Source organism: Ptychodera flava, chromosome 15 (assembly GCF_041260155.1).
Source record: "Ptychodera flava strain L36383 chromosome 15, AS_Pfla_20210202, whole genome shotgun sequence".
NCBI classification, from domain to species: domain Eukaryota; kingdom Metazoa; phylum Hemichordata; class Enteropneusta; family Ptychoderidae; genus Ptychodera; species Ptychodera flava.
In genome coordinates, this window is record NC_091942.1 from 29,688,286 (window position 1) to 29,712,813 (window position 24,528).

At 39.0% G+C, this 24,528-nt stretch overlaps 2 protein-coding genes across 4 annotated transcripts; both read right to left on the minus strand.

Moving 5' to 3' along the window:
• Positions 1-36: 36 nt before the first annotated feature.
• Positions 37-23,535, minus strand: LOC139151829 (15-hydroxyprostaglandin dehydrogenase [NAD(+)]-like). 2 transcript variants are annotated; one of them, XM_070724830.1, is made up of 8 exons: positions 23,499-23,535; positions 22,278-22,400; positions 7,773-7,905; positions 4,988-5,094; positions 4,499-4,595; positions 4,195-4,271; positions 2,030-2,187; positions 37-896 (listed from the first exon to the last, which is right to left on the minus strand). In XM_070724830.1, the coding sequence occupies exons 2-8, from the start codon at positions 22,362-22,364 to the stop codon at positions 773-775; spliced, it is 783 nt and encodes a 260-aa protein (XP_070580931.1). In that variant the 5' UTR covers positions 22,365-22,400; positions 23,499-23,535; the 3' UTR covers positions 37-772. The 2 variants fall into 2 exon arrangements, with proteins under 2 accessions (XP_070580931.1, XP_070580930.1); XM_070724829.1 differs by lacking the exons at positions 22,278-22,400; positions 23,499-23,535 and adding an exon at positions 8,415-9,010.
• LOC139151830 (15-hydroxyprostaglandin dehydrogenase [NAD(+)]-like) lies at positions 11,490-22,044 on the minus strand. Of its 2 annotated transcripts, none has more exons than XM_070724831.1 (7): positions 21,647-22,044; positions 18,301-18,534; positions 17,207-17,313; positions 16,725-16,821; positions 16,417-16,493; positions 12,710-12,867; positions 11,490-12,270 (listed from the first exon to the last, which is right to left on the minus strand). In XM_070724831.1, exons 4-7 carry the CDS (start codon positions 16,780-16,782, stop codon positions 12,147-12,149), a joined length of 417 nt encoding a protein of 138 aa, XP_070580932.1. In that variant the 5' UTR covers positions 16,783-16,821; positions 17,207-17,313; positions 18,301-18,534; positions 21,647-22,044; the 3' UTR covers positions 11,490-12,146. The 2 variants fall into 2 exon arrangements, with proteins under 2 accessions (XP_070580932.1, XP_070580933.1); XM_070724832.1 differs by lacking the exon at positions 21,647-22,044 and adding an exon at positions 19,051-19,168.
• Positions 23,536-24,528: the final 993 nt, after the last annotated feature.

Below are 24,528 nucleotides of genomic sequence, written 5' to 3' on the forward strand. Positions count from 1 at the left end.
AAAGCTTGTAATATTTGTGTTTGTATATATGTACGTATGTATGTATGTGTGTGTTTGAGAGAGAGAGAGAGAGAGAGAGAGAGAGAGAGAGAGAGAGAGAGAGAGAGAGAGAGAGAGAGAGAGATGCTTTACACCATCGTTCCAAATCGCCATAAATTTTCATGGATTTGTAACAGAAAAATTGTAATGAATAACAATTTGCATTCTTTCAGAAGAATAACGGCAAAAGCAGAATATTTGGGAATACATTACAACGTGAATCGATATATTTCTTTTAGTAATCAAAATTCTGTGAATTTATAAACGAAATTCAAAATTAATGATCTTTAACATTCTTTAAGAACAGTAAGGGTAAAGACATAATATTTGAGAACACTGTAGCCTTACGTAAGACATCTGTAGTTCCGTTATATTATAACAATACGATATCTATTTACATCGTAAGTATCTCGCGTTAAAATTTCAAGCATGTATATATGGAACACAGTTTCTCTGGCAAAAGCAAATGGCGAAGGCAATGTCGTTAATGTAGCATCAATCAGTAAAACATATAATGTAAGTGAATACGAACATGATGGAAGACAGAGCGCATCTACTCGTGGTTCATGTGGACGGTATTCACCCAGTGTTACAATCAAGAAAAAGCTCCCTCCTATGATGATGGACGAGATGGAGGTAAAATGCATTTTTCTGCTAACTTTATCAGATCTTTGTATTTTCCGATAGCTTTGTATTTTCTCATCCGGTGGAATACAGTTGACGGAGCTCTTTTTCACAAATTGCTGGGCGGGCTGATGATCTTCATCCGGTCTTTAGCAATCACAGCAACTATAGCACCGCTCATCTTCTCGGAATTTTCTATCAGTCTCATCACAGCGTTTGTGACGTAAGATATCCTGTAAATGTGACACAAATTATGTGACGTCAGCTATCACAGTGTTTGTGACGTCATATATCACAGTGTTTGTGGTGTAAGATATCTTGTAAATGATACACAAATTGTATGTGACGTTAGATGTCAGTGTTTGTGGTGTAACATATCACAGTGTTTGTGACATCAGATATCACATGTGGCGTCAGATACACAGTGTTTGTGACGTCATATATCACAGTGTTTGTGGTGTAAGATATCTTGTAAATGATACACAAATTGTATGTGACGTCAGATGTCAGTGTTTGTGGTGTAATATATCACAGTGTTTGTGACATCAGATATCACATGTGGCGTCAGATACACAGTGTTTGTGACGTCATATATCACAGTGTTTGTGGTGTAAGATATCTTGTAAATGATACACAAATTGTATGTGACGTCAGATGTCAGTGTTTGTGGTGTAACATATCACAGTGTTTGTGACATCAGATATCACATGTGGCGTCAGATACACAGTGTTTGTGACGTCATATATCACAGTGTTTGTGGTGTAAGATATCTTGTAAATGATACACAAGCTGTATATGACGTAAAATGGTACACAAGTTGTATTTGGATTTGTGAATAAGTCTTGGTTCAAGGTACCATTTCAACAATTTTCAAAAACGTGGTGTCACCATCGTTGCTAAAAGTATTTGTGTCTTCACATAGGAACGTATTAAAAACGCTGACTTAATAGTTTTTTGGAGTACTTTTTATTGTGCATCTTCATTGCTAGGCCAGCAACATACTTGTTTTTCCTACACATCTGAAAATCATTTGTAAAGGTATGTTTGGAAATCTCTGAAACAAAATGACAATGCTTCACTCTTTATCAAGTCCGTCGTTATTTGAAGGTTAATATTTGCCATAAAGCAACGTCAGCTGGATAAATTCCAAGGGTACGACGTATTTCTACAACATTTGTGGAGATGTATATGAGGGAACACCCATATTTTCCCCTTCTTATTTTGTATTTCCTAAGATTTTTACCTCATAGAAATCATATCTCATAATGTCATATCTCATAATTTGTATCGTTCCCTACACAGCTTCCTCTTCTCGAAGATTGATCCAAAAATGTGCAAGTTTGTCGGTTTCCACGGTTATACTCACGGTATTTCATTGTATAATCCACGTGCCCTTCCAATTATTCCATGAGACCTCTCCTTCAGGGGAAAGTTTACTCTGCTTTTCTGTAACAATGCAGTTTTGACAACTCCTGGACACACCGCGGCGACGTGGACGTTGTTTCTGATGAACATTCTATGGGCCTGTTGGATCATGGGGGCACATAAGTGGCAATCGAAACATGAGAAAGAATAAAGAATACTGCTTTTAAACCTTGTTTTTGTATACGAGCCTTTTTTTCCTTGTTTGCTTCTTTGTTTCCTGCCTTGTGCATTGAGTCCAGACGGTTCGGTGTTAGCATAATATATGCAGTAGTGCGCTGTGCGCCCTCTCTTGATTAACTTTTCGATTTCTGCCATGACCTCCATATACTGTTGCCGTACTAAGCTTATAGGGCTATAAGGCATTGTTATAGCGTGTCAAATGGTCACCAAGAGTGGGGGCATTACATACTGCATACATTATGCTAACACCAAACCGCAAGGACTCAATGCACACAGCAAGGAAACATAGGGCAAGAAAGAAGAGAACGCGGAAAAAGGCTCGTACAGAAACCAATGTTTCAAAGCAGTATTCTTTATTCTTCAATTGCCACTTTTGTGCCCCTGTGGTTGGATTTGAATAAGTCACATGTTACCGTAATCTCGCTCTTCTATGACTCTAGAGATGAAAGGGAAGGACCATAAGTTTGAGAGGGGTTGGTCAAAAATGGGAAAATATCCGCTGGGAAATAAAATGTCGACATTGTTCGTAGCTCTGCTGCTCCCAGAAACAAATATTTAGATAAGATCAGCAAAAAAGTGGAAATTGGGAGGCTGTATGCATTAACCCTTTCACCACCATGGTTAGTCCCAAATCCATTGTTTTCTACGGTAAAATTTTGGACCTGTATACAGGGAACTGGGGGTGAAAGGGTTAATGCCATGCAAAATCTGAAATAAAACATTTTCGTATTATCGAACAGGAAAAAAAATCATGTCGGAAACCTGGTCACCCCTTCCCAAGATCTAATAGACAATCCATAAAGTAGGGCTGATTTTTTAAAATTTAAACTTAGAAACTTTTTAAAAGTGTTATGATTCAAATGTGGTGCGGGATAAAAGAGGTATAATAAAGGCATAAAATCGCTTCTCTTGATTATTGAGTTGATAGGCGACGTTGAATTACACAGCCTCTGTATATTAAACATTTATTGAACAATAGCCAACAAAATCGCTTCTCTTGATTATTGAGTTGATAGGCGACGTTGAATTACACAGCCTCTGTATATTAAACATTTATTGAACAATAGCCAATAACCGGAACTCAAGGAGCTTGAGTCTGGATATTGAACACCTATGAGGACTATAGCACTCCTTTTTTACCTCGTGGGACCGTGCTTTACCAGCAACACATCGGCCATTTTCCGAGGCCACACCCTATAGGTGCCAGTCATTAAAAGCAATATTCCCCGCGACAGGTTGGTATACACGAACTGTGAGTACAATTAGCGTCGCATAGCAAGAGCGCCTAAGTTAGCTCTATATTTGGAGCTGGTGGAGGTTATTGCTATCAGATTGTTAAGAAATTTTACCACCCAAAGACGAGAAGTGCAATGCAAAGTCAGCGTCTGGGACAAAAAATGCTGATGAGATCTCGAGACGGATACATAGCATGCATACTATACCATGGCAGTGACGCGGACGACAAAAAGTGACAACGGCGGTATGGCGAAGTGTAAGCGGCCCGCCCTCCATAGAAAGGGTATACACACATGTACCGCGATTTTAATTGACCCCCCCCCCCCCCATTTGTGTAGACTTTGGCCAAAACAACGTTGAGAAAATGAAGAATTTTGACCCCCTGGTTTTGCCTCCAGCACCATTATTACTAATCAATCTGTAGGAAAAGTAATTTTGACGCCCTACTTTAGCTCAAAACGTAGACCCTTGACTCCTGATTTTACGAAAATGTTGAGTTTGTGCTCTGTAAATACTATACCCGTTCCCAAATCAGGGTAGATTGCCCATTCAGTGAAAGAAAAAAACCCCGCCAGCTGAAACGGGCAAAAAGAATGTCTGTCTAACAAGACGCTCCTTGTGAACGCTTTTTTCGCGAACAGTTTTGGCGGTTACCCCGATTTACTTCATGTGAAACTGTTTTATACTTACAGCAACGTTCCTTGTAAAACCAATGACTGCTTGTTTGGTCGCAACGTAAACAGCAAACTTTGGATCTACACCGAATCCTGCATCAAATATATAAAAAAACCGATATCATCTATACGGGGTAGCTAACTTGGATATGATTTGACAACGTTTTGACATATGGTGCATAAAATGTGAGGAGAAAGATAGTGATCGTTCTAGTTCTCGCCCGTGCGATTGCGCGAGAAATTACTGTCTCTCTAGAAAATAGCAAGGTTCTTGGACCGTTGGTCATTGTAGTAAATTGGACAACATGGAGAAGCCTTACCGACCGCTGATGCAGTGTTGATCACCACCCCACCAGATCCGCCGTTCTCAGTTCCCATGTACTTGACAGCCAGGTATGTTCCCCGAATTACACCTTTCTATGACCGGGAGATATTGTAGCATGTGCAAAATACATGTAAGTTGTTTACGTCAAGAATGATAGAATGAGTAGTAATTGTAAGTTTGCCCTTATACGCATAAAGCTATAGACAAGCCGCGAATTCATTAAGCTTATGCTGTCGTCCATCCTTTATCTGATTATAGTTGTGTCCAAGGATTGTATTCAGACAGGCGACGACGATTGGTGGCGCTTTTTCGCCCTCTCCCCTTGAACTCAAAACTCTAACTTTGGTTCAGTATCCCTCTCGGGTAGAGTTATATGAAATTGTAGAATCGTTTTCTCGGCGGGAAAGACTCATATTTTAAAATGTTCGAAAACAACATAAATTTTGCAGATCTAGAACAACGATCTAAAGTCACATTCACTCACTATATTAACGTCAACTGTCGATTCAAAATCGATTTCGTCCACAATACCAGCATTGTTGCAAACCACGTGAAAATCACCAAACTTTCTCTTCACTTCTTGAAAGGCATCTAAACAATTGAAGCAAAGCAGATATTTAATGGTAACGTTAGTCATCAGATGGAAAACTGTAACAATCCAAGCCTTATGTCAATCATTTAATGGCAATAACACGATTCTAATTTTGGATAATTGGATGGTGTAGTAATGTCAGTTTAATCTGCAATTGTAAGCTCATCTGCTTTCCTTTTTAAGTTACACACTTGTTTTTATGAGTAATTTGTAATATTGAACATTTAGTTATAGGGCACCTAACACTTTTGAGAAATTTGGATGAAGATCCATTACTTCCAAATTAGTTCCAATCGCAATATTATTATCATCCAGAAATATGACATGTTGTACATCAATGAATGTAAGAATGTAGCAAAAAAAAAGATCTTGGTCAAATTACAAAGTACACAAATCAGGGCATGGTTGACACAAACTTTAAATACGAAGAATACAAAATCGATTTTCGGTAATATATATAATAGCCCAAACATGGGACTATGTGCCCGAGGTGACGTCGGGCAAATCGTCTCCTGCCCCGAGGGTACATAGTTCCTTGTTTTGGTTATAACGTGCCTCCCTTACATAATTTTCTCTCAAAATTTTTGGATCTACATCCAAATGATAATTATATACTTTATTTCCCTTTTATACGAAGAATGATGTATTTTCAGGATCAAGCGACGCATTGATCCTGTCATTCGGTTTATCGAGTTTTTTTTCGCATAATTTTGTCAAAACAGTATTTCCACTGTAAAATATGTAATTTTATCGCTTTTAAATCCCAAAGTTGTCAAGTTGAAAATAGTTCCGGTTCCATTTCAGTCAAATGATGACTATGCGGCCCGCGACGTCATCAACGAGTTACCATTTAATCCTATGGAGCGCGGGACGTTCGATATTCGAGGCATGTAATAAGCTCATTTTGAAGGGCTAAAGTAATCTTTTCATTACAAATATCGGAGTCTTACAGTAATATATGCAGGTCTTCTTCAAGGTCAATGTCTAAACAGTTAAAAGCAGATGAATAGAATGACATTGAATATGACACTGGGTGAAAACAAGTCATTGACAATGACATAGTCCCCACTTGTAATAGGAGTATTAGTCTTGATGGGGCAGGGAAATGTGGTCATTAAGAAGTATCACTGGAGTGTATATGTTGAGATCTCGGGTCTATGTCGTTGTTCCCAATTTGAAACACATGAGGCATGTCTAAGTTATGGTTCTAAATCGGGAAAAAAGATCAGACCTCTAGCAGTATTGGCCAGCCAAGAAATACATATGCGCATAATAAATGATGTACAAGATGTGACATCTTAAGGTCTAATATCCTATCAAAATTGGAGGGTATAGATTTTGCGGTTACTGAGTTATGCATACATATGTATAATCAAGGTCAAAGGTCATCGAGGTCACGTGACATTTTGAAAAAAAATGCATTGCTAATTAATCCCTATATGCCAAAAATCAGACCTCTAGCTCTATTCGCTTGCCCAGAATTAGATATGTGCATAATTAATGAGGTAAAGCTTGTGTTGTCATAAGGTCTCCCATCCTACTAAATATACAGGACATAGCACTTGTGGTTACTTATTTATTGACATAAACGTATATTTTAGGTAAAAGGTTATCGAGGTCACATGACATTTTGTCAAAAAATTTCTATCCTATAGTTATCCCTATAAACCAAAAATCAGACATCCAGCTCTATTGGCTTGCTCAGAATAAGATATGCGCATAATTAATGAGGTACAGTATGTGGCGTCATAAGGTCTCCTATCATACCAAATATGAAGGGTGTACCACTTGTGGTTACTGAGTTATGGACAAATATGTATGTTTCAGGTCAAAGGTCACCAAGGTCACGTGACATTTTGTCAAAAAAATTGTATTGCTAAATTATCCATATATACCAAAAATCAGCCCTCTAGCTCTATTGGCTCGCTCAAAACTAGATATGCACATAATTAATGAGGTACAATATGTGGCGTCATAAGGTGTCCCATCATACCATATATGAAGGGTGTACCACTTGTGGTTACTGAGTTATGGACAAATATGTATATTTGAGGTCAAAGGTCACCGGGGTCACGTGACATTTTGTCAAAATATCTGAGATACCTGCGTGAACGGATGGACGAACGGATGGACGAACGGACGGACATGGCCCAATCTATAAGCCCCCTGGACTTCATCCGTGGGGACTAAAAACTGTGTCACTGCATCCTTTTTGCAATATGAATACGATGAGAAACTAAATTTTTATTTTTCTTGGCCTTATACATGGGAGTCTATGGAGATGTAAACTAAAAAGTCCTTTAAAACGGCCAAATTTGATCGCATTGTGAAACAAATCGACGTGCATCTGTATGGGGTAGGGTACTATCCTTGTGCAAAGTTTGAAAGAAATTGACGAGGGCATGTCTGAGATATCTGCTTGAACGAACGGACGCACGGACAGACGCACGGACGGATGGACATGACCCAATCTATAAGTCCCCCCGGACTTCGTCCGTGGTGACTAACAATCGAAGGATAGTGAATTTACACTTAAATTTTTGTTGTTTTTCAATAGTCACGTGGTGTACTGTACATTTTTGAAATACGACCGGTAAATAAGTACACGAATAAAATGCTGTTACATGCTTTAGAAATGCAAACAATTGTGACATTGACTATCGTGGCTAACTCTTACTTTCAAGGCTTTCTTTACACGACACGTCACAGAGAACGAAGAGCACTCTGGCGTCGCCATTTTTGTATTTTGTCTTCAGTTGGTTCTCTGTCTCTCGCCCTTTTGGTTCATTGACATCAAGTATAGCAACTCCCTGCAAAAATTGAATGTAAACGCCATAAAAACAGTGTACTTTTCAACAAGAGAAGCTGGTGAAACCAGTAAATAAAATAATGTGTTACGGACTGGGGAAGCAGTGACTGTTCAAACCTAAAGAGTCAAGTGACCTGAGTATTAAAACGGTATTGATATACTCCTTGATGTTAGATATGCGCCAAATTATTTTCGTCAACTTCACTAATGTTTCTACTCTGTAAGCTTGAATGAACTGTATACAGTAAAATACTTCAAATCTGTTTTTGTTATGTACGGCGACCATTTGACCTTTTGTATGGTAGAATTCCAAACTTGAGGTATGTATATAGTGTTTCTCAATGTTGCGTTTTAACCTGTTAATCTGTTCTTAGGTTTGTCTGTTAATAATCCCCTGAGACGTTGTTCCTAAGGGACCGTTTACGTAGCCTGCAAATCAGGGGAAACCAAAAAAACTTTCTCCGGGACTCAAAAGAACTTTCAACTCTCAGACTTCAGGTTTTTACATACCGTAGCATGTTCGTCGAGAAATCTCTCAGCCAGAGCCCGGCCGATCCCTTCAGCGCCGCCGGTAATTATAGCCACTTTCCCGTCCATCTCGATATCAAGGAGACTTTGCTTCCTTATTCATGTCCGACATAGAAATAGTCGATTGTACGATTAGAACCACCACGGAAACAGCCAACTAACTCGTCTGCATTTAATGTTCACGGCCACTTCAGCAGGATTGGACACGTGACTTCATCACAACACAAAAGTGAACGGGGAACACTATTACATAAGGCTTCAATGGTTTGGTAATGGAAGGGGTAACATTTTGCAACTAAATTGTGCAAAAGAACATTTATAACCCCATTCAAACACTTGTCATGGTTTAGTCATACGCGTGCTTTTACACTGAGGTGTATTGAAAGCTAGGAAATAAAAATCATCAATCCCTGTTTCATATTTATGTGACATAAACGTGTACATACAATCTTTCAGCTTTTCGCATGCCACTTGAAAATAATGTTCCGTGTCATATATTTGATTTGAGGTAGAGTTAGCTATAAAGGTCCAAAGAACTCAGAGCATTCAGCGTTTTCGCGGGCAGCGAGTACTTACCCGGGAGGGAGAGGCTTTCATCCTGACTAGGAGAGTAAGAACAGATACAACTTACATAAACTCTAAAATTTTCCGTTCATTTGCGGTTAAAAGTCTACATATCTACTTGTTTGAGCCACGGCCAGGGACCGTGTTTGAGCAAATCTTTGGATCAAGTCTACAAAGTGATACATCAAATGCTTAATTGGGGTCAAAAATGTGCCCGAGTCAAAACAGGGATCGAAGTCGGCATTTTGTCAAGATAATATGTCCCAGGCGACAAAGGGGGTTATGATCGCGGTATATATGTGCATACCCTTCCCAGAGCACCCCAACCTCCCTCCCGGCACTTGGCCTTGTACCCGGTACGAGCTGTGAAAACCAGCTGTCTGTGGCAGGGTATTTGGCTGCGTCTTATGCTGGTCATCAAAAGGTCAACCCCTTGTCCGTGGCGGGGTTGACCTTAGATGACCCGCATAGATGCAGCTTACTCCGCCAGATAAGAGACAGCTGCGTTTCCTCAGCTTACAGGGTACACATGTGTACACAGGCGCTTCCATCGTCGCTTCGTAAAGCCACTACGTTAAAACAACTAAGTGTGGCGGCCATGAATACTCACCAACAAATTTTAACCGACAGTTTCGAGCTCAAAAATCCACGCAGCAGCCAACTAAATAGTTGATCAACGGCCAAATACATTTGTAAACATACTTCGCCATTGGTTACACCAATAACTAGCATCTCACCGTTAAAACCACAAAAATCGAGTTTTTCAAAGAGTTCCCAGCAAACTCACTACTCATCAGACAACAACCAGTGGTGACCTGGAAGGAATACTTCTGATTGGTTACCACTTCTGAAACTTTACATCATGTATTTCAGGGGGTGTCACACTATATGAATTTAAAAAAAAAACACTTAGGGAAAGTCGGAAACAATCCCAATAACTGACAGAAATCGACGCTGCTGTGATTTATTTTCAAAATGATCGAGTCTTTTAACAACTTTGTCAATAATCTCGATCGGAATAAAATTCTATTTATATGTTATCCCAGAGATAGCATAGCATTTGGCGGTGTTGTCGGATCACGGTCTCATCACTTACTATGAATGATAATGAATTAAAACGGCACCAAGTCAATGATATTTACTTTGCAATCCTTTATGAACACACGATTAGTCTTGTTTACTCTAATTATACAGGGACATCTTCGGATGTTTAGATTTGTTTTTTAATTTTTTGTCTCTGAAAATGTCACTATTTCAATCCTTAATTATGGATTCATTTGGTTGATTAAATTCAGGCGCTTATACGCTTATAAAGCCTTATATTACGGTAGCAATATTTTGTGCGCAACTCGAAAATTTAGCTGTTAAAATCTAAGTTGTGCGCCATTCTTTGAAAAAAATCTTTGTACGGTAGCACTTCCAATTGGAGTGCCCCTCTCCGCTGAGCCATCAGATCCATCAGGTATTGGTGATACATGATCCATGAAAGATACAGCGTCGAATTCAGGATCGTTATGTACCATGAAATGTGAAAACTTATATTACATGCAATAAGCTCAAGAACAGTTGTAGATAGAAGTCAGATATTTATCCCAAGAAACATTCTCATATATATATATATATATATATATATATATATATATATATATATATATATATATATATATATATATATATATATATATATATATGCTGTCTTAACCTTCCCATACAGGCTGCCTTCCCTGAACCACGTGACATGTTTTACGAGTTTACAAGCGAGCTGAACATTGTACCTGACATCTTCCCGCATTCTTGATGTGAAAGCGAGGCCTGCCAAGGTGTACTTGTCTAAGCGGCCACTGTCATCGGGAAAAGAGTTTTCAAATTCTTAATGTCAGCCAACAACGCTTATCAGCGCAGGAGGGAGAGAGAAATATGTTATGTGGAAAGGTGGGACGTAATTTCGTTATATTCCATTTCGAATAATTATCGGCACCGGTGCCGTCATAAGTTTCTTTTACAACAGCGCCCTCGGTCAACAAGACAATACATGAAAACTTTACGGAATTATTGACAAAAAACTGTTGAACGCCTTACGAACATTTCTTATTGTACGTACACTAATACCAAAGAATTACTTGTCTACCATATGATTCAGAAATGGTGTAGCTGAAAATGCTAAAGCCAGTGCTATTGAGACAACACACACATAAAGTTTTTTCTTCTGTATCACAGGCGTACGAGAACCAAAATTATGGGTCTTGTACCCAATAACACTTAGACAAAGTATAATCTATTTGACCAAGAGAGTGTTATATGGTATGTGTAATAACCATGCTAGAATTGTGTAATGTCTTATCACAGGTCTACACATGACCGACTATGCCACATCGAAACATTTCGTGTCAATTAATTAGTAAAAAGAATGTGTTGGCATAAATGTCCTGTGAATATTTGTGCAGAAGGATCATGGCTACATGTTTTCAGACTACTCTACTCTTGTTTTGTCCGTTTTGACCACTTTTCAAATAACCCCTTGAAAAGATGCTCTACACCATCGTCCCACATCGCCATAAATTTTCGTGGCTTTGTAACAGAAATACTGCGAAGAATAACAATTTGCATTTTTTCAGAAGAATAATGGCAAAAAGCAGAATAGTTGGAAACATATTACAATGTGAATCAAGATATTTCTTCAAATCATAAAAGTTCTGTGAATTTAAAAGAAAATTTTGAATGAATGATCTTTCACATTCTTTCAGAACAGTATGGATAAAGACATAATATTTCAGAACATTGTGACCTTACATTAGACGTAGACATGTGTGGTTCCGTTTCATTATAACAGCACGATATTTATTTTCAACATGAGTATCTTGTGTTAATTTCAAGCATGCAAGGAATACAGTTTCTCCGGCAAAAGCAAATGGCGAAGAGTAGCATCAATCAGTAAAACATATAATGTAAGTGAATACGAACATGTTGGAAGGCATCAGAGCGCATCTACTCGTTGTTCATGTCGAAGGTATTCACCCAGTGTTACAATCAAGAAAAAGCTCCCTCCCTATGATGATGGACGAGAAGGACGTAAAATACATTTTTCTGCTAACTTTATAAGATCTTTGTATTTTCCGATAGCTTGATATCATTTCATCCATTGGAACACAGTCACAAATTGCTGGGCAGGCTGATGATCTTCATCGGGTCTGTAGCAATCACAGCAACTATAGCACCGTTCATCTTCACGGAATTTTCTATCAGTCTCATCACAGCGTTTGTGACGTAAGATATCCTGTAAACGATACACAAATTATGTGACGTCAGCTATCACAGTGTTTGTGACGTCATATATCACAGCGTTTGTGGTGTAAGACATCTTGTAAATGATACACAAGTTGTATTGTAAAGGAATGTTTGGAAACCTGCACTGAAAGGAAATGACAATGCTTCACTCTTTATCAAGTCCGTCGATATTTGAAGGTTAAAATTTGCCATAAAGCAACGTCAGCTGGATAAATTCCAAGGGTACGACGTATTTCTACATGATGTATCGAGATGTATACGTGAGAACATCCATATTTTCCTCTTCTTTTTGTGTAGTTCGTAAGATTCAATCTCATAGAAATCATATCTCATAATTTCTATCGTTCCCTATACAGCTTTCTTTTCCCGAAGATTGTTCCAAAAACGTACAAGTTTGTTGGTTTCTACGGTTGTAAAGGTGTACTTACGGTATTTGATTGAATAATCCACGCGCCCTTCCAATTATTCCTTCAGGCCTCTCCTGTTTGGGAAATGTCAATTTGCTTTTCTGTATTAATGGAGTAGTGACTATTCCAGGACACACCGCTGCTACGTTGACGTTGTTTCTGATGAACATTCTATGGGCCTGTTGGATTCGAATAAGTCACATGTTACTGTAATCTCTCTTTTCTATGGAACAATATCCGCAGAGAAATAAATGTCGACTGTGTTTTGTATATGGATTATACAATGTGTTTTGTGCCTCTTCAAGAAACAAATATTCAGATAAGATCGGCACAAAAGCGGACATGGGAAGGGTGTGTGCTTTAATGCCATGTAAAATCAAAATTTTTTTTTTCAAATTTTAGAACGCGAAATAAATTCATGTCGGAAACCTGATCACCCCTTCAAAAGATCGAACAGTCCGTCCCTAAATTTAGCTGATTTTTTTATTTAAACTTAGGAACATCTTTTCAAAGTTATATGATTCGAATGTGGTACGGGATAAAAGAGGTATTCTAACGGTATAATCGTTTCTCTTGATAATTGAGCTGATGTAGGCGACGTTGAATATGCGGGATCACACAGCCTCTGTAAATCAAACATTGGCCAATAAGCGAAACTCACTAAGCTTGAGTTTGGATATTGAACGCCTATGAGGGCTATAGCGCTCCTTTTTTACCCCATGGGACCGTGCTTTACCAGAAACACATCGGCTATTTCCCGAGGCCACACCCTATAGCTCTAATAAATACTAGTCATTAAAAGCAATATTCCCCGTGACAGGTTGGTATACACGAACCTTGGGCACAATGCGCGGCACATAGCATGAGGCGCTAAGTTAGTGCTATTTGGAGTTGGTTGGAGTTATTTCTATTGTAGAAATTGTATAAGAAGAATGTACATTCAGGGTCTATGGGACAAAACGTTAACATTGCTGATGAGATCTCGAGACGGATACATAGCACGCGTACTCTACCAAGGCAGTTACGCAGACGACAAAAAGTGACGACGGCGGTATGGTGAACGCGCAAGCTAAGGGAGCGTTCAGTTATTACGACCGGGGGTGGGCCGGCAAAATCCAGGGGGGTCACCTCAAATTTGAAAACTGCAAAGGGGGGGGGTCATGTTTTTTTCAAACGGCTAAGAGGGGGGGGGGGTCACTTTGTTTCCATAAGTATCAATCCCGTCAAAAAGTAGTTTCACTGTTCAGAAATATTCTGGGAGATAAAAATGATTCGCTGCATGATTTCATTCTCTGAAGTCATTTAATTGTAAATCTGAACAAAAGTATAATTATCTGTCACATGAATATCTTGACTTGGCAACTCCGAGGCTTGTCTTATTGTAAATCGAGCTCACTGAGGGTAATGAAGAATTCCTATTACTTACATATTAGAGATATAGCAAGTTTTGTCAGGGAAATTATTTAACAGTTACCTATAGGCTACTAGTACCATGAAAAATTAAATAATACTTTTAGGTGAAATTCCAATATCATAATTGTTGTCAACATCTGAACTTTTAAATACCCTATTTGAATCAAGTACATTTGTATAAATTATCAAACACCTTTAAAAGCACAAATTAATTTAGTTTAGCATTGTAAAAAAAAATATTCATACCATTATCCAATTTCTTGCACACATATCAATCTTTAACTATCCTAGTCTAACTAATTACTTTAAAATGAATTATCAAATGTCTATAAATACACAGATTTAGATAGTTTTGTATTGGAAAAATATTATTCATAGTCTCTGCATAGACTGCATGCATGAACAGTGAATGAACATTTCGGTGAAATTCTAAAATCCAAATTGTTGCACACATATCCATTTGTAACCACCCTAGTCTAATCAAGTACATTAATATTAATAATCGAGAGTACATAAATACACAGTTTCATCTATTTTTGTATCGGGAAAAATTATTCATAGTTTCCTCGTAGACTCCCATGTATAGTTGATGAACATTTTCAGTGAAATTCCAAAATTAGATTTCTTTTACACATAATATGCACCTTTAACCATCATATTCTAATCAAGTACAATTATGTTAATTATTCAACGTCTGTATATGCTCAAGTATAGCAAGTTTTTCATTGGAAAAAAATATTCACAATTTTATCATAGACTCCCATCTATAATAAATGAACAGTTTTGGTGAAATCCTAACGTCAAATTTTTTGTCCACATACTGGTATCATTAATTTGTAACAACCCTATTCCAATTAAATACATTTATGTCAATTATCAAATATCTATAAATGCATAGATATAGTTTGTATTGAAAAAGTAGTACATAAGTTTTCTCATACACTACCATGTATAGTGAATCAACATTATCAGCTGATTATCAATAAAATCCAAATATCACAAGTTTGTAAACACATGCTTGCGCAAATATTGCGATCCACCTGTAATTTCTGTCCAATTCCTTTGAGGGGTAATTTCAAAATTATAGAAAGTCATAAGAGGAAGTTTGAACATTAACACCTTATGGGCTTGTTAAGGAGTGCAATTTGAAAAAATCTGAGAATCTTTTTTTTATTCTCTCGCGCCCCCAGGTGTTTGTATGTGCAACTTTACTCAAGCAATGTGTGTGTGTGTGTGTGTGGGGGGGGGGGGGTCATTAAATTTTTGTCATCTTAAAAGGGAGGTCATCAATTTTTTGGTGCAATGGGTAAGGGGGTTCACTTATTTTGACTGATGCGCAGGAAGAATTTGCCGGCCCACCCCCGGCCATAATAACTGAACGCTCCCTAAAGGCCCCCTCCCTTTCCATTGCCATGGAAAGGGGTAACACAAATGTACCGCTGTTTTAATTGACACCCGTACCCCCTTGTGTAGATTTTGGCCAAAAGAAATGTTGAGAAAATGAGGACTTTTAGCCCCTTGGTTTTGCCTCCAGCACGTTTATTACGAATTATTTTGTAGAAAAAGTAATTTTGACGCCCAATTTTGCTCAAAAGAGAGACCCTTGACCCCTGATTTTACCACAGGCGACCCAAGTATTACTGAGTTTTTCACATTGTTTTCTCTATCATTTTCTCTTCTTTCTTCATGCTCTGAATGATCGGAATAAATAAAATAAATGGTTTATATAACCTAACCTAACCTAACCTGTGACTCTTTATTTATTTTACACTCCATTACAAGGACGTATATCTCTCATACACACATGCTGTAATTAATTAGTCAACACAACTATTATGCTAATCCGTGGACTTATCAGGGATTTTACGGGTTGGTCAACATCGCGAAAGATAGGAATGATTTTTCATTAACATCACTATCTTTCCGATGTTGACCAACCTCTGATAAGTCCACGGATTAGCATAATTAGTTGTGTTGACTAATTAATTACAGCATGTGTGTATGAGAGATATACGTCCTTGTAATGGAGTGTAAAATAAATAAAGAGTCACAGGTGAGGTTAGGTTAGGTTATATAAACCATTTATTTTATTTATTTCGATCATTCAGAGCATGAAGAAAGAAGAGAAAATGATAGAGAAAACAATGTGAAAAACTCAGTAATACTTGGGTCGCCTGTGATTTTACGGAAAAATATGAGTATGTGCCTTGTACTTCGAACTGTACATAATATACCCGTACATGTGAATACTTTTTTTCGCGAACAGTTTATATGGGTACCCCGATGCACTTCATATGAAACTGTTTTATACTTACAGCAACGTTTCTTGTAAAACCAATTATTGCTTTTTTGGTCGCAGCGTAAACAGCAAACTTTGGATCTATTGTGAATCCTGCTCCAAATATTAAAAAAAAACCGTATAATTTATTTAGGTTCGCTTACTTGAATACGACTTAACTAGTAGACGTTAAAGTTTTGACATATTGTACATAAAATATGAGAAGAACGACAATGGTGATCGTTCTAGTTCTCGCTCGTGCGATTGCGCAAGAAATCACTGTCTCTCCACAAAATGCCAAAGTTTGGTCAACGTGGAGAAGCGGAAAACATGTAGAAGCCTTACCAGCGGCTGATGCAGTGTTGATCACCACCCCACCGGATCCGCCGTTCTCAGTTCCCATGTACTTGACAGCCAGGTATGTTCCCCGAATTACACCTTTCTATGACCGGGAGATATAGCATGTGCAATGTAAGTCGTTTACGTCAAGAATGATAGAATGAGTAGTATTTATAAGTTTGTCCTTATGGACATAAAGCTAGACAAGTTAATTCATTATGTTGTCGTCCTTCCATTATCTGATTATAGTTGCTACAGGTGTCAAAGGTTCCACTGACACTGGCGACGACGATTGGTGGCGCTTTTTCGCCCTCGCCCCTTAACTCAAAACTTTATAACTTTGGTTCAGGATCCCTCTCGGGTAGAGTTTCATGAAATCGCAGCTAGAATCGTTTTCTTCACGGGAAAGACTCATATTTTGAAATGTTCGAATGCAACGTGTAAATTTTGCAGATCTAGAACAACGATCTAAAGTCACATTCACTCACTATATTAACGTCAACTGTCGATTCAAAATCAATTTCGTCCGCAATACCAGCATTATTGCAAACCACGTGAAAATCACCAAACTTTCTCTTCACTTCTTGAAAGGCACCTAATAAATTGATCCAAAGCAGACATTTAATGGTAACGTTATTCATCAGTTGCAAAAGTGTAACAATCCATGCCCTATGTCAATGTAGATATTCATATCATCAAGAAATATGACGTCATACATCAATGATTGTAAGCATGTAGACAAAATTAATCTTGGTCAAACTACAAAGGACACAAATCAGGGCACGGTTGACACAAACTTTAAATATGAAAAATACAAAATCGATTTTCGGTAATATACATTATAGCCCAAACATGGGACTATATGCCCGAAGGTAGGTGACGTCGGGCAAATAGTCTCCTACCCCGAGGGTACATAGTCCCTTGTTTTGGTTATGTTTTTATTACAAGCCTCCCTTACATAATTTTCTCTCAAAATTTTTGGATCTACGTACAAATGATAATTATATCCTTTAGTTCCCTGTTAGACGTAAATCTGTTGAAAAAATAGAATGATGTATTTTCAGGATCGAACGGCGCATTGATATATTTAAATCACTGTCATTGGGTTTATCGATTTTTTCGCATAATTGTTTCGCATAATGTTGTCAAAACAGAATTACAAATGTAAAATATGCAAATTTTTCGCTTTTAAATTCCCAAGTTATCAAGTGGAAAATAGTTCCGGTTCCCTTTCAGTCAAATGATGAATATGCGGCCCGCGACGTCATCAACAAGTTACATAGTTAAATAATAACACATGAGAGCGAGGGCAATATCACGATTTTTTGCCTGCCCTCGGGCTGGTGGTCATGATCGAAATACTGATGATGCCCGAGCCGTAGGCTCGGGCTGGTGGTCATGATCGAAATACTGATGATGCCCGAGCCGTAGGCGAGGGCATCATCAGTATTTCGATCATGACCACCATCCCTTGGGCAGGCAATAAATCGTGATATTGCCCTCGCTCTCATGTGTTATTATTTTTATTACACCGAACAAGCAAACATGCAAACAAACAAAGACTTCTTCGAGTACAGTTCACCTTCTGAGTCCGGACCTCAGCGTAAAATGTCGTCAGTGCCGAGTCTAGGGTTGCCGCTAAAGTTTGCCGATCTCCTCGGTGGCGTATCCAAATTTGTTGCTTGCATAGTCGCTGAACACAGAAATTGCATTCCTTGTTGCCATTTTCGTTCGTTTGCTGTTTACTTGCATCAAAATATCGTCTAACTGTGCCGGTGACAGCTCTGCATGACGTTTCGCAGCCATAAGTTGCCAACTGCAAAGTACAACAAGCGAACGACAATTTGTTTTGCGCAGAAAGGATGCGCAGTAAGTAAAATGACGTCATCCATGTAATATCAAATGCAGAGGGCATCATCAAGTTCGCAGAGGGCATCATCACATTCGCAGAGGGCATCATTACGTTTTGTAACACCACAGGGAACTTAGTAATCTTGTTGTTATTGTTGTTGTTGTTGTTGTTGTTATTGTTGTTGTTGTTGATGGTGGTGATGATGATGATGACGATAATAAAAAATATTAAAAAACAATGTCTCATTCCTTGCTGTTGTCTGTCGATGTTGTAGATAATTGTAAAAGAAAACTGTAATCGTGATCAAAAAACGACGTAGGTCGCCCAACGTCACTCCCGTCCTATTATACAACCAAGGGTGGAATCGAGATGCCCCTGATCAAGGCTCATCAGCCACCTTCAAGGCCCAGAAAAAACACCCCATTCACGAGCGATCGATTGAAATGTGCTATCATAGGCACTGAAATTTATCTCACTGACCTAATTTTGGCTTCACTTGAACTACCGACCTGCAAAAGAGTGGAAAAACGGCAATTTCCAAGTCGTACCCGGTCAAAATCGATCACATTTGAACTTCCCGGTCGATGGTGATGGGTCTGTCATCACTGGGCATTTAAATTGACCAATTGGGGGCACTGTAAAGGCTGCTTCGGCCAGCCGATTGTTATGATTCAATGCTCCCTGCTCGTACGCGTACGTGTAACGTTCAAAAGTACGCGAAAAAGTAGAAAAACCTTCATAGTCATGCAGATAAACGGAGACTTTCCAACTCTTTGTCAGGAAATCTGCCATTTTACGTCAGGATATACTGTCGATAGTTAGAGCGTACACTTCCGGGTATTTGACTTTCCCCCGTTACAAGGTACAAGCGTAATCAACATCCGGGCTCGTACTTGAGCGAGTGTACATTGTCGTTGTGAATGAGTATTCCAGGTGATAGTTTACAGTAAATGACGGGTTGATTTGTCATTGGTATCCATATAAGTATTATTCTACAAGAATGGAAATTGAATGAAGTTGAGACGGCGAAGTTTAAACTGTAGTGAAATTTTGCGTTGGGACAAGCCTCCTCATGTATTAGTAATGGCAGCTGGCCGAAGCAACCTTTACAGGGCCCCCAATTGGTCAATTTAAATGCCCAGCCCATCACCATCGACCGGGAAGTTCAAATGTGATCGATTTTGACCGGGTACGACTTGGAAATCGCCGTTTTTCCACTCTTTTGCAGGTCGGTAGTTCAAGTGAAGCCCAAATTAGGTCAGTGAGATAAATTTCAGTGCCTATGATAGCACATTTCAATCGATCGCTCGTGAATGGGGTGTTTTTTCTGGGCCTTGAAGGTGGCTGATGAGCCTTGATCAGGGGCATCTCGATTCCACCCTTGGTTGTATAATAGGACGGGAGTGACGTTGGGCGACCTACGTCGTTTTTTGATCACGATTACAGTTTTCTTTTACAATTATCTACAACATCGACAGACAACAGCAAGGAATGAGACATTGTTTTTTAATATTTTTTATTATCGTCATCATCATCACCATCAACAACAACAACAACAACAACAACAACAACAACAACAACAACAAGATTACTAAGGTTGTATAATAGGACGGGAGTGACGTTGGGCGACCTACGTCGTTTTTTGATCACGATTACAGTTTTCTTTTACAATTATCTACAACATCGACAGACAACAGCAAGGAATGAGACATTGTTTTTTAATATTTTTTATTATCGTCATCATCATCACCATCAACAACAACAACAACAACAACAACAACAACAACAACAACAAGATTACTAAGGTTGTATAATAGGACGGGAGTGACGTTGGGCGACCTACGTCGTTTTTTGATCACGATTACAGTTTTCTTTTACAATTATCTACAACATCGACAGACAACAGCAAGGAATGAGACATTGTTTTTTAATATTTTTTATTATCGTCATCATCATCACCATCAACAACAACAACAACAACAACAACAACAACAACAAGATTACTAAGTTCCCTGTGGTAACACACCTCATCCGCAGTCTGTGTTCTAATTCGCCAATTGACAGTCACGTGGGATGCGTTCTTTTTGTGCTGATCCACGTAAATGACGTCATCAGGCATCATTTGTCGGAACTGTTGCCTGCCAGGCATCAGTTCCGAAAAATGATGCCCGCTGACGTCAAAAAAACATTGGCGCATGCGCGAACTGGAATGTAAACAAAGATGCCGTCTGCGGACGAGCGAAACGATAGTCGAGAAATTTCTCGGTTTATCCTACTTTCTGAAGAAGAACTGAATGCTCTGGTTTCAAACAAGGACTCGAAACGAACGAAGACGATAATCAAAGGTGCATTGAACGTTTTGCAGAAGTATTGCGACCCTGTCGGCAAAAACTTTTTCTTGCTGAACCACTCCAACATATTACATCATATAGCTTACAATTACATGCGACAACTTTTGTGTATGGTACGTTCTTATGTATGACTACGGATGAGGTGTGTTACAAAACACATATTGACTGGCCATTAGGGCAACACCATACGTCTTTAACCCCTCGGGCCTGTCTGTTTTTGGGGGTGACTCACAGTCCCTCGGGGTACAGACGTATGCTGTTGCCCTCATGGCCAGTCAATATGTGTATACTTTTACATGTCACGTGAGTCGTGTTTTAACCAATGGCAGTGCACGCTGAATGAGTGAGGTGTAATAAAATCCTATGGAGCGCGCGACGTTCGATATTCCTGGCATATTATATGCTCATTTTCCAGGGCTAAAGTTATCTCTGCATTGCAAGCATCCGCGCAGTTTTTACAATAATATATGCAGGTCTTCTTCAAGCTCAATGTCTAAACAGTTAAAAGCAGATGAATAGAATGACATTGAATATGACAGTAAATTAAAACAATCGAAGGATAGTGAATTTACACTTAAATTTTTGTCAAGTGTTTTCAAAGGTCACGTGATGTACTGCATGACATTTTTGACAAACTATCAGTAAGTAAGTACACGAATAAAATGCTGTTACATGCCTTAGAAATGCAAACAATTGAGACATTGACTATCGTGCCTAACTCTTACTTTCAAGGCTTTCTTTACACGACACGTCACAGAGAACGAAGAGCACTCTCACATCGCCATTTTTGTATTTTGTCTTCAGTTGGTTCTCTGCCTCTCGCCCTTTTGGTTCATTGACATCAAGTATGGCAACTCCCTGCAATGTAAATGCCATAAGCAACAGTGTACTTGTCAACAAGAGCAGATGGTGAAACCAGTAAATAAAATGATGTGTTACGGACTGAGGAAGCTGCGACTGTTCATACCTAAGGAGTCAAGTGACCTGAGTATTAAAACGGTATTGATATACTCCTTGATGTTAGACATACGCCAAATTATTTTCGTCAACTTCACTTATGTTTCTACTCTGTAAGCTTGAATGAACTGTATACAATAAAATACTTCAAATCTGTTTTTGTGATGTACGGCGACCATTTGACCTTTTGTATGGTAGAATTCCAAACTTGATGTATGTAGTGTTTCTCAATGTTGCGTTTTAACCTGTTAATCTGTTCTTGGGTTTGTCTGTTAATACTCCCCTGAGACGTTGTTCCTAAGGGACCGTTTACATAGACTGCAAATCAGGGGAAGCCCAAAAAACTTTCTCCGGGACTCTACAGAACTTTAGGCTCTCAGACTTCAGGTTTTTACATACCGTTGCATGTTCGTCGAGAAATCTCTCAGCCAGGGCCCGGCCGATCCCTTCAGCGCCGCCGGTAATTATAGCCACTTTCCCGTCCATCTCGATAGCAAGTAAACTTTACTCCCTTATTGATGTCTGGCATAGAAACAGTAGATTGTACGATTAGAACCACCACGGAAACAGCCAACTAACTCCTCTGTATTTAATGCTCAAGGTCACTTCAGCAGGATTGGACACGTGACTTCATCATGACAAAAAGTGAACGGCGAACACTATAGGTTTCAATGGTTTGTTAATGGAACAGATAAAATTTTGCGACTACATATTGTGCAAAAGAACAGTTATTAAAGCAATTTCAAGAAAATTGTCATGGCTTATTCGTGTGCTTTTTTCACCGAGAAGGCGTATTGAAAGCTAGGAAATAAAAATCATGGGCCAGTGAAACGTTTGCCTGTTTTCGGATTTTGATGTGACATATACGTGTACTCACAATCTTCGAACTTTTCGCAAGCAACTTGAAAATAAGGTTCCGTTTAACGTTTTAGCTTTTCAGTTCAACAGAGCTCAGAGCATTCAGCGTTTTAGCGAGCAGGGAGTACTTACCCGGGAGGGGGCTTTCATCCCGAATATGAGAGCAAGAACAGTTACAACTTACATAAACTCTACAATTTTCCGTTCATGATCATTTGCGGTCAAAAGTCTACATGTTTGAGCAAATCTTTGGGTCGGAGGTCTACAAAATGATAGAGCAAATGCTTAATTAGGTTCAAAAGTTGTGCCCGAGTCAAAACAGGGGTCGAAGTCGACACTTCATCAACATTTCGTACAGGCGACAAAGGCGACATATGTGCATACCCTTCCCAGAGCAACCTCCCCTCCCGGCGCTTGGCCTTGTACCCGTATAGCCATGAAAACGTAGCTGTCTGCAGGTCATCAAAAGGTCGACACCTTGTCCGTGGCGGGGTTGACCTTTTGATGACCCGCATAGATGCAGCCTGCTCCCGCCCGTACACATGTGTACACAGGCTCTATAATCATCGCTTGGCGACGCCAACGAAGTGTTGCAGCCATGAATGTTCGCAAACAAATTTCAACTGACAGTTTCGCGCTTAAAAATCCATGCATCAGTCAAATGAATCGGGTTGTTGAACGGCAAAATAACCATACTTCACAGATGCCCCGAATCTCACCCTTAAAACCACGAAAAAGCGAGTTTTTCGAAGGATTCCATACCTCGTCACCACTCACCAGACAATAACCAGTAGTGACCTGGAAGGAATACTTCTGATTGGTTATTCACATCTGAAGCTTCATATGATGTATTTCAGGGGTTGTCACACTATGTGAAGTTTTTCGGGAAAAAATCCCAATAAGCCGGCAGAAATTGACACTGCTGTTATTTATTTTCGAAATGATTGATACTTTCAACAATTTTGTAAATAATCTCGATGGGAAATAGAAATGAGTCACTTTTATTTATATGTTAGGGACTGGTCAGTTTCTTCGGCCTGGGGGGCCGCGGTGGATTCATGGGGGGGGGTCACCCTGTTTTTGACTTTGGTGATGGGGGGGGGGTCACCATGTTTTTGAAATGCCCAATAGGGGGGGTCAGTGTGTTTTTGAATTTCGACACAGGCTCATCATTGCCTAAAATGCATCGTGTCAGCCACAAATTTCATCCAGTTGCATTTTTCGGCGCGCCCTTCGGCGCGTAACTTTAATAATCAGACTTATTTTTCAGCACGCCCAACTTTAACATGTCAGGCATACATATATCAGAGATATATTTTCAGCGTGCTCTTCAAGCCCATTACTTTAATATATCAGAAATTTTTCAGCACACCCTTCCTGTGCATGACTTTAATATACAAGACATATATATCAGAGATATCAGGATGTTTCATATTTTTCTCCGCGCCCTTCGGGGCCATACTTTAATAAATCAGAGATATATGCTAAGTGAAAGTGTACTATTATGAAATCTGCATTTCATATGAAAAGCATGACAAATTCCTGATATTTTCTGTTCTCTCTATGAGAATTCAGTATGAGAAAGCAACATGCACAATTATCAATGTTACAAGAAAAGGTCATCTCAGACTCTGCACACATCAGATTTGGCTAAAATGCCTCTCTATGGTTCCTCAGGAGATTTAATTGGATGGCTGGCAAGTCTTAACACCCATCAAAGTTTTTGATTTACTGCTTTTTCCTGTTTGATATTAATGATTGACATCCATTTCTGTACAACAGTTCAGGACAT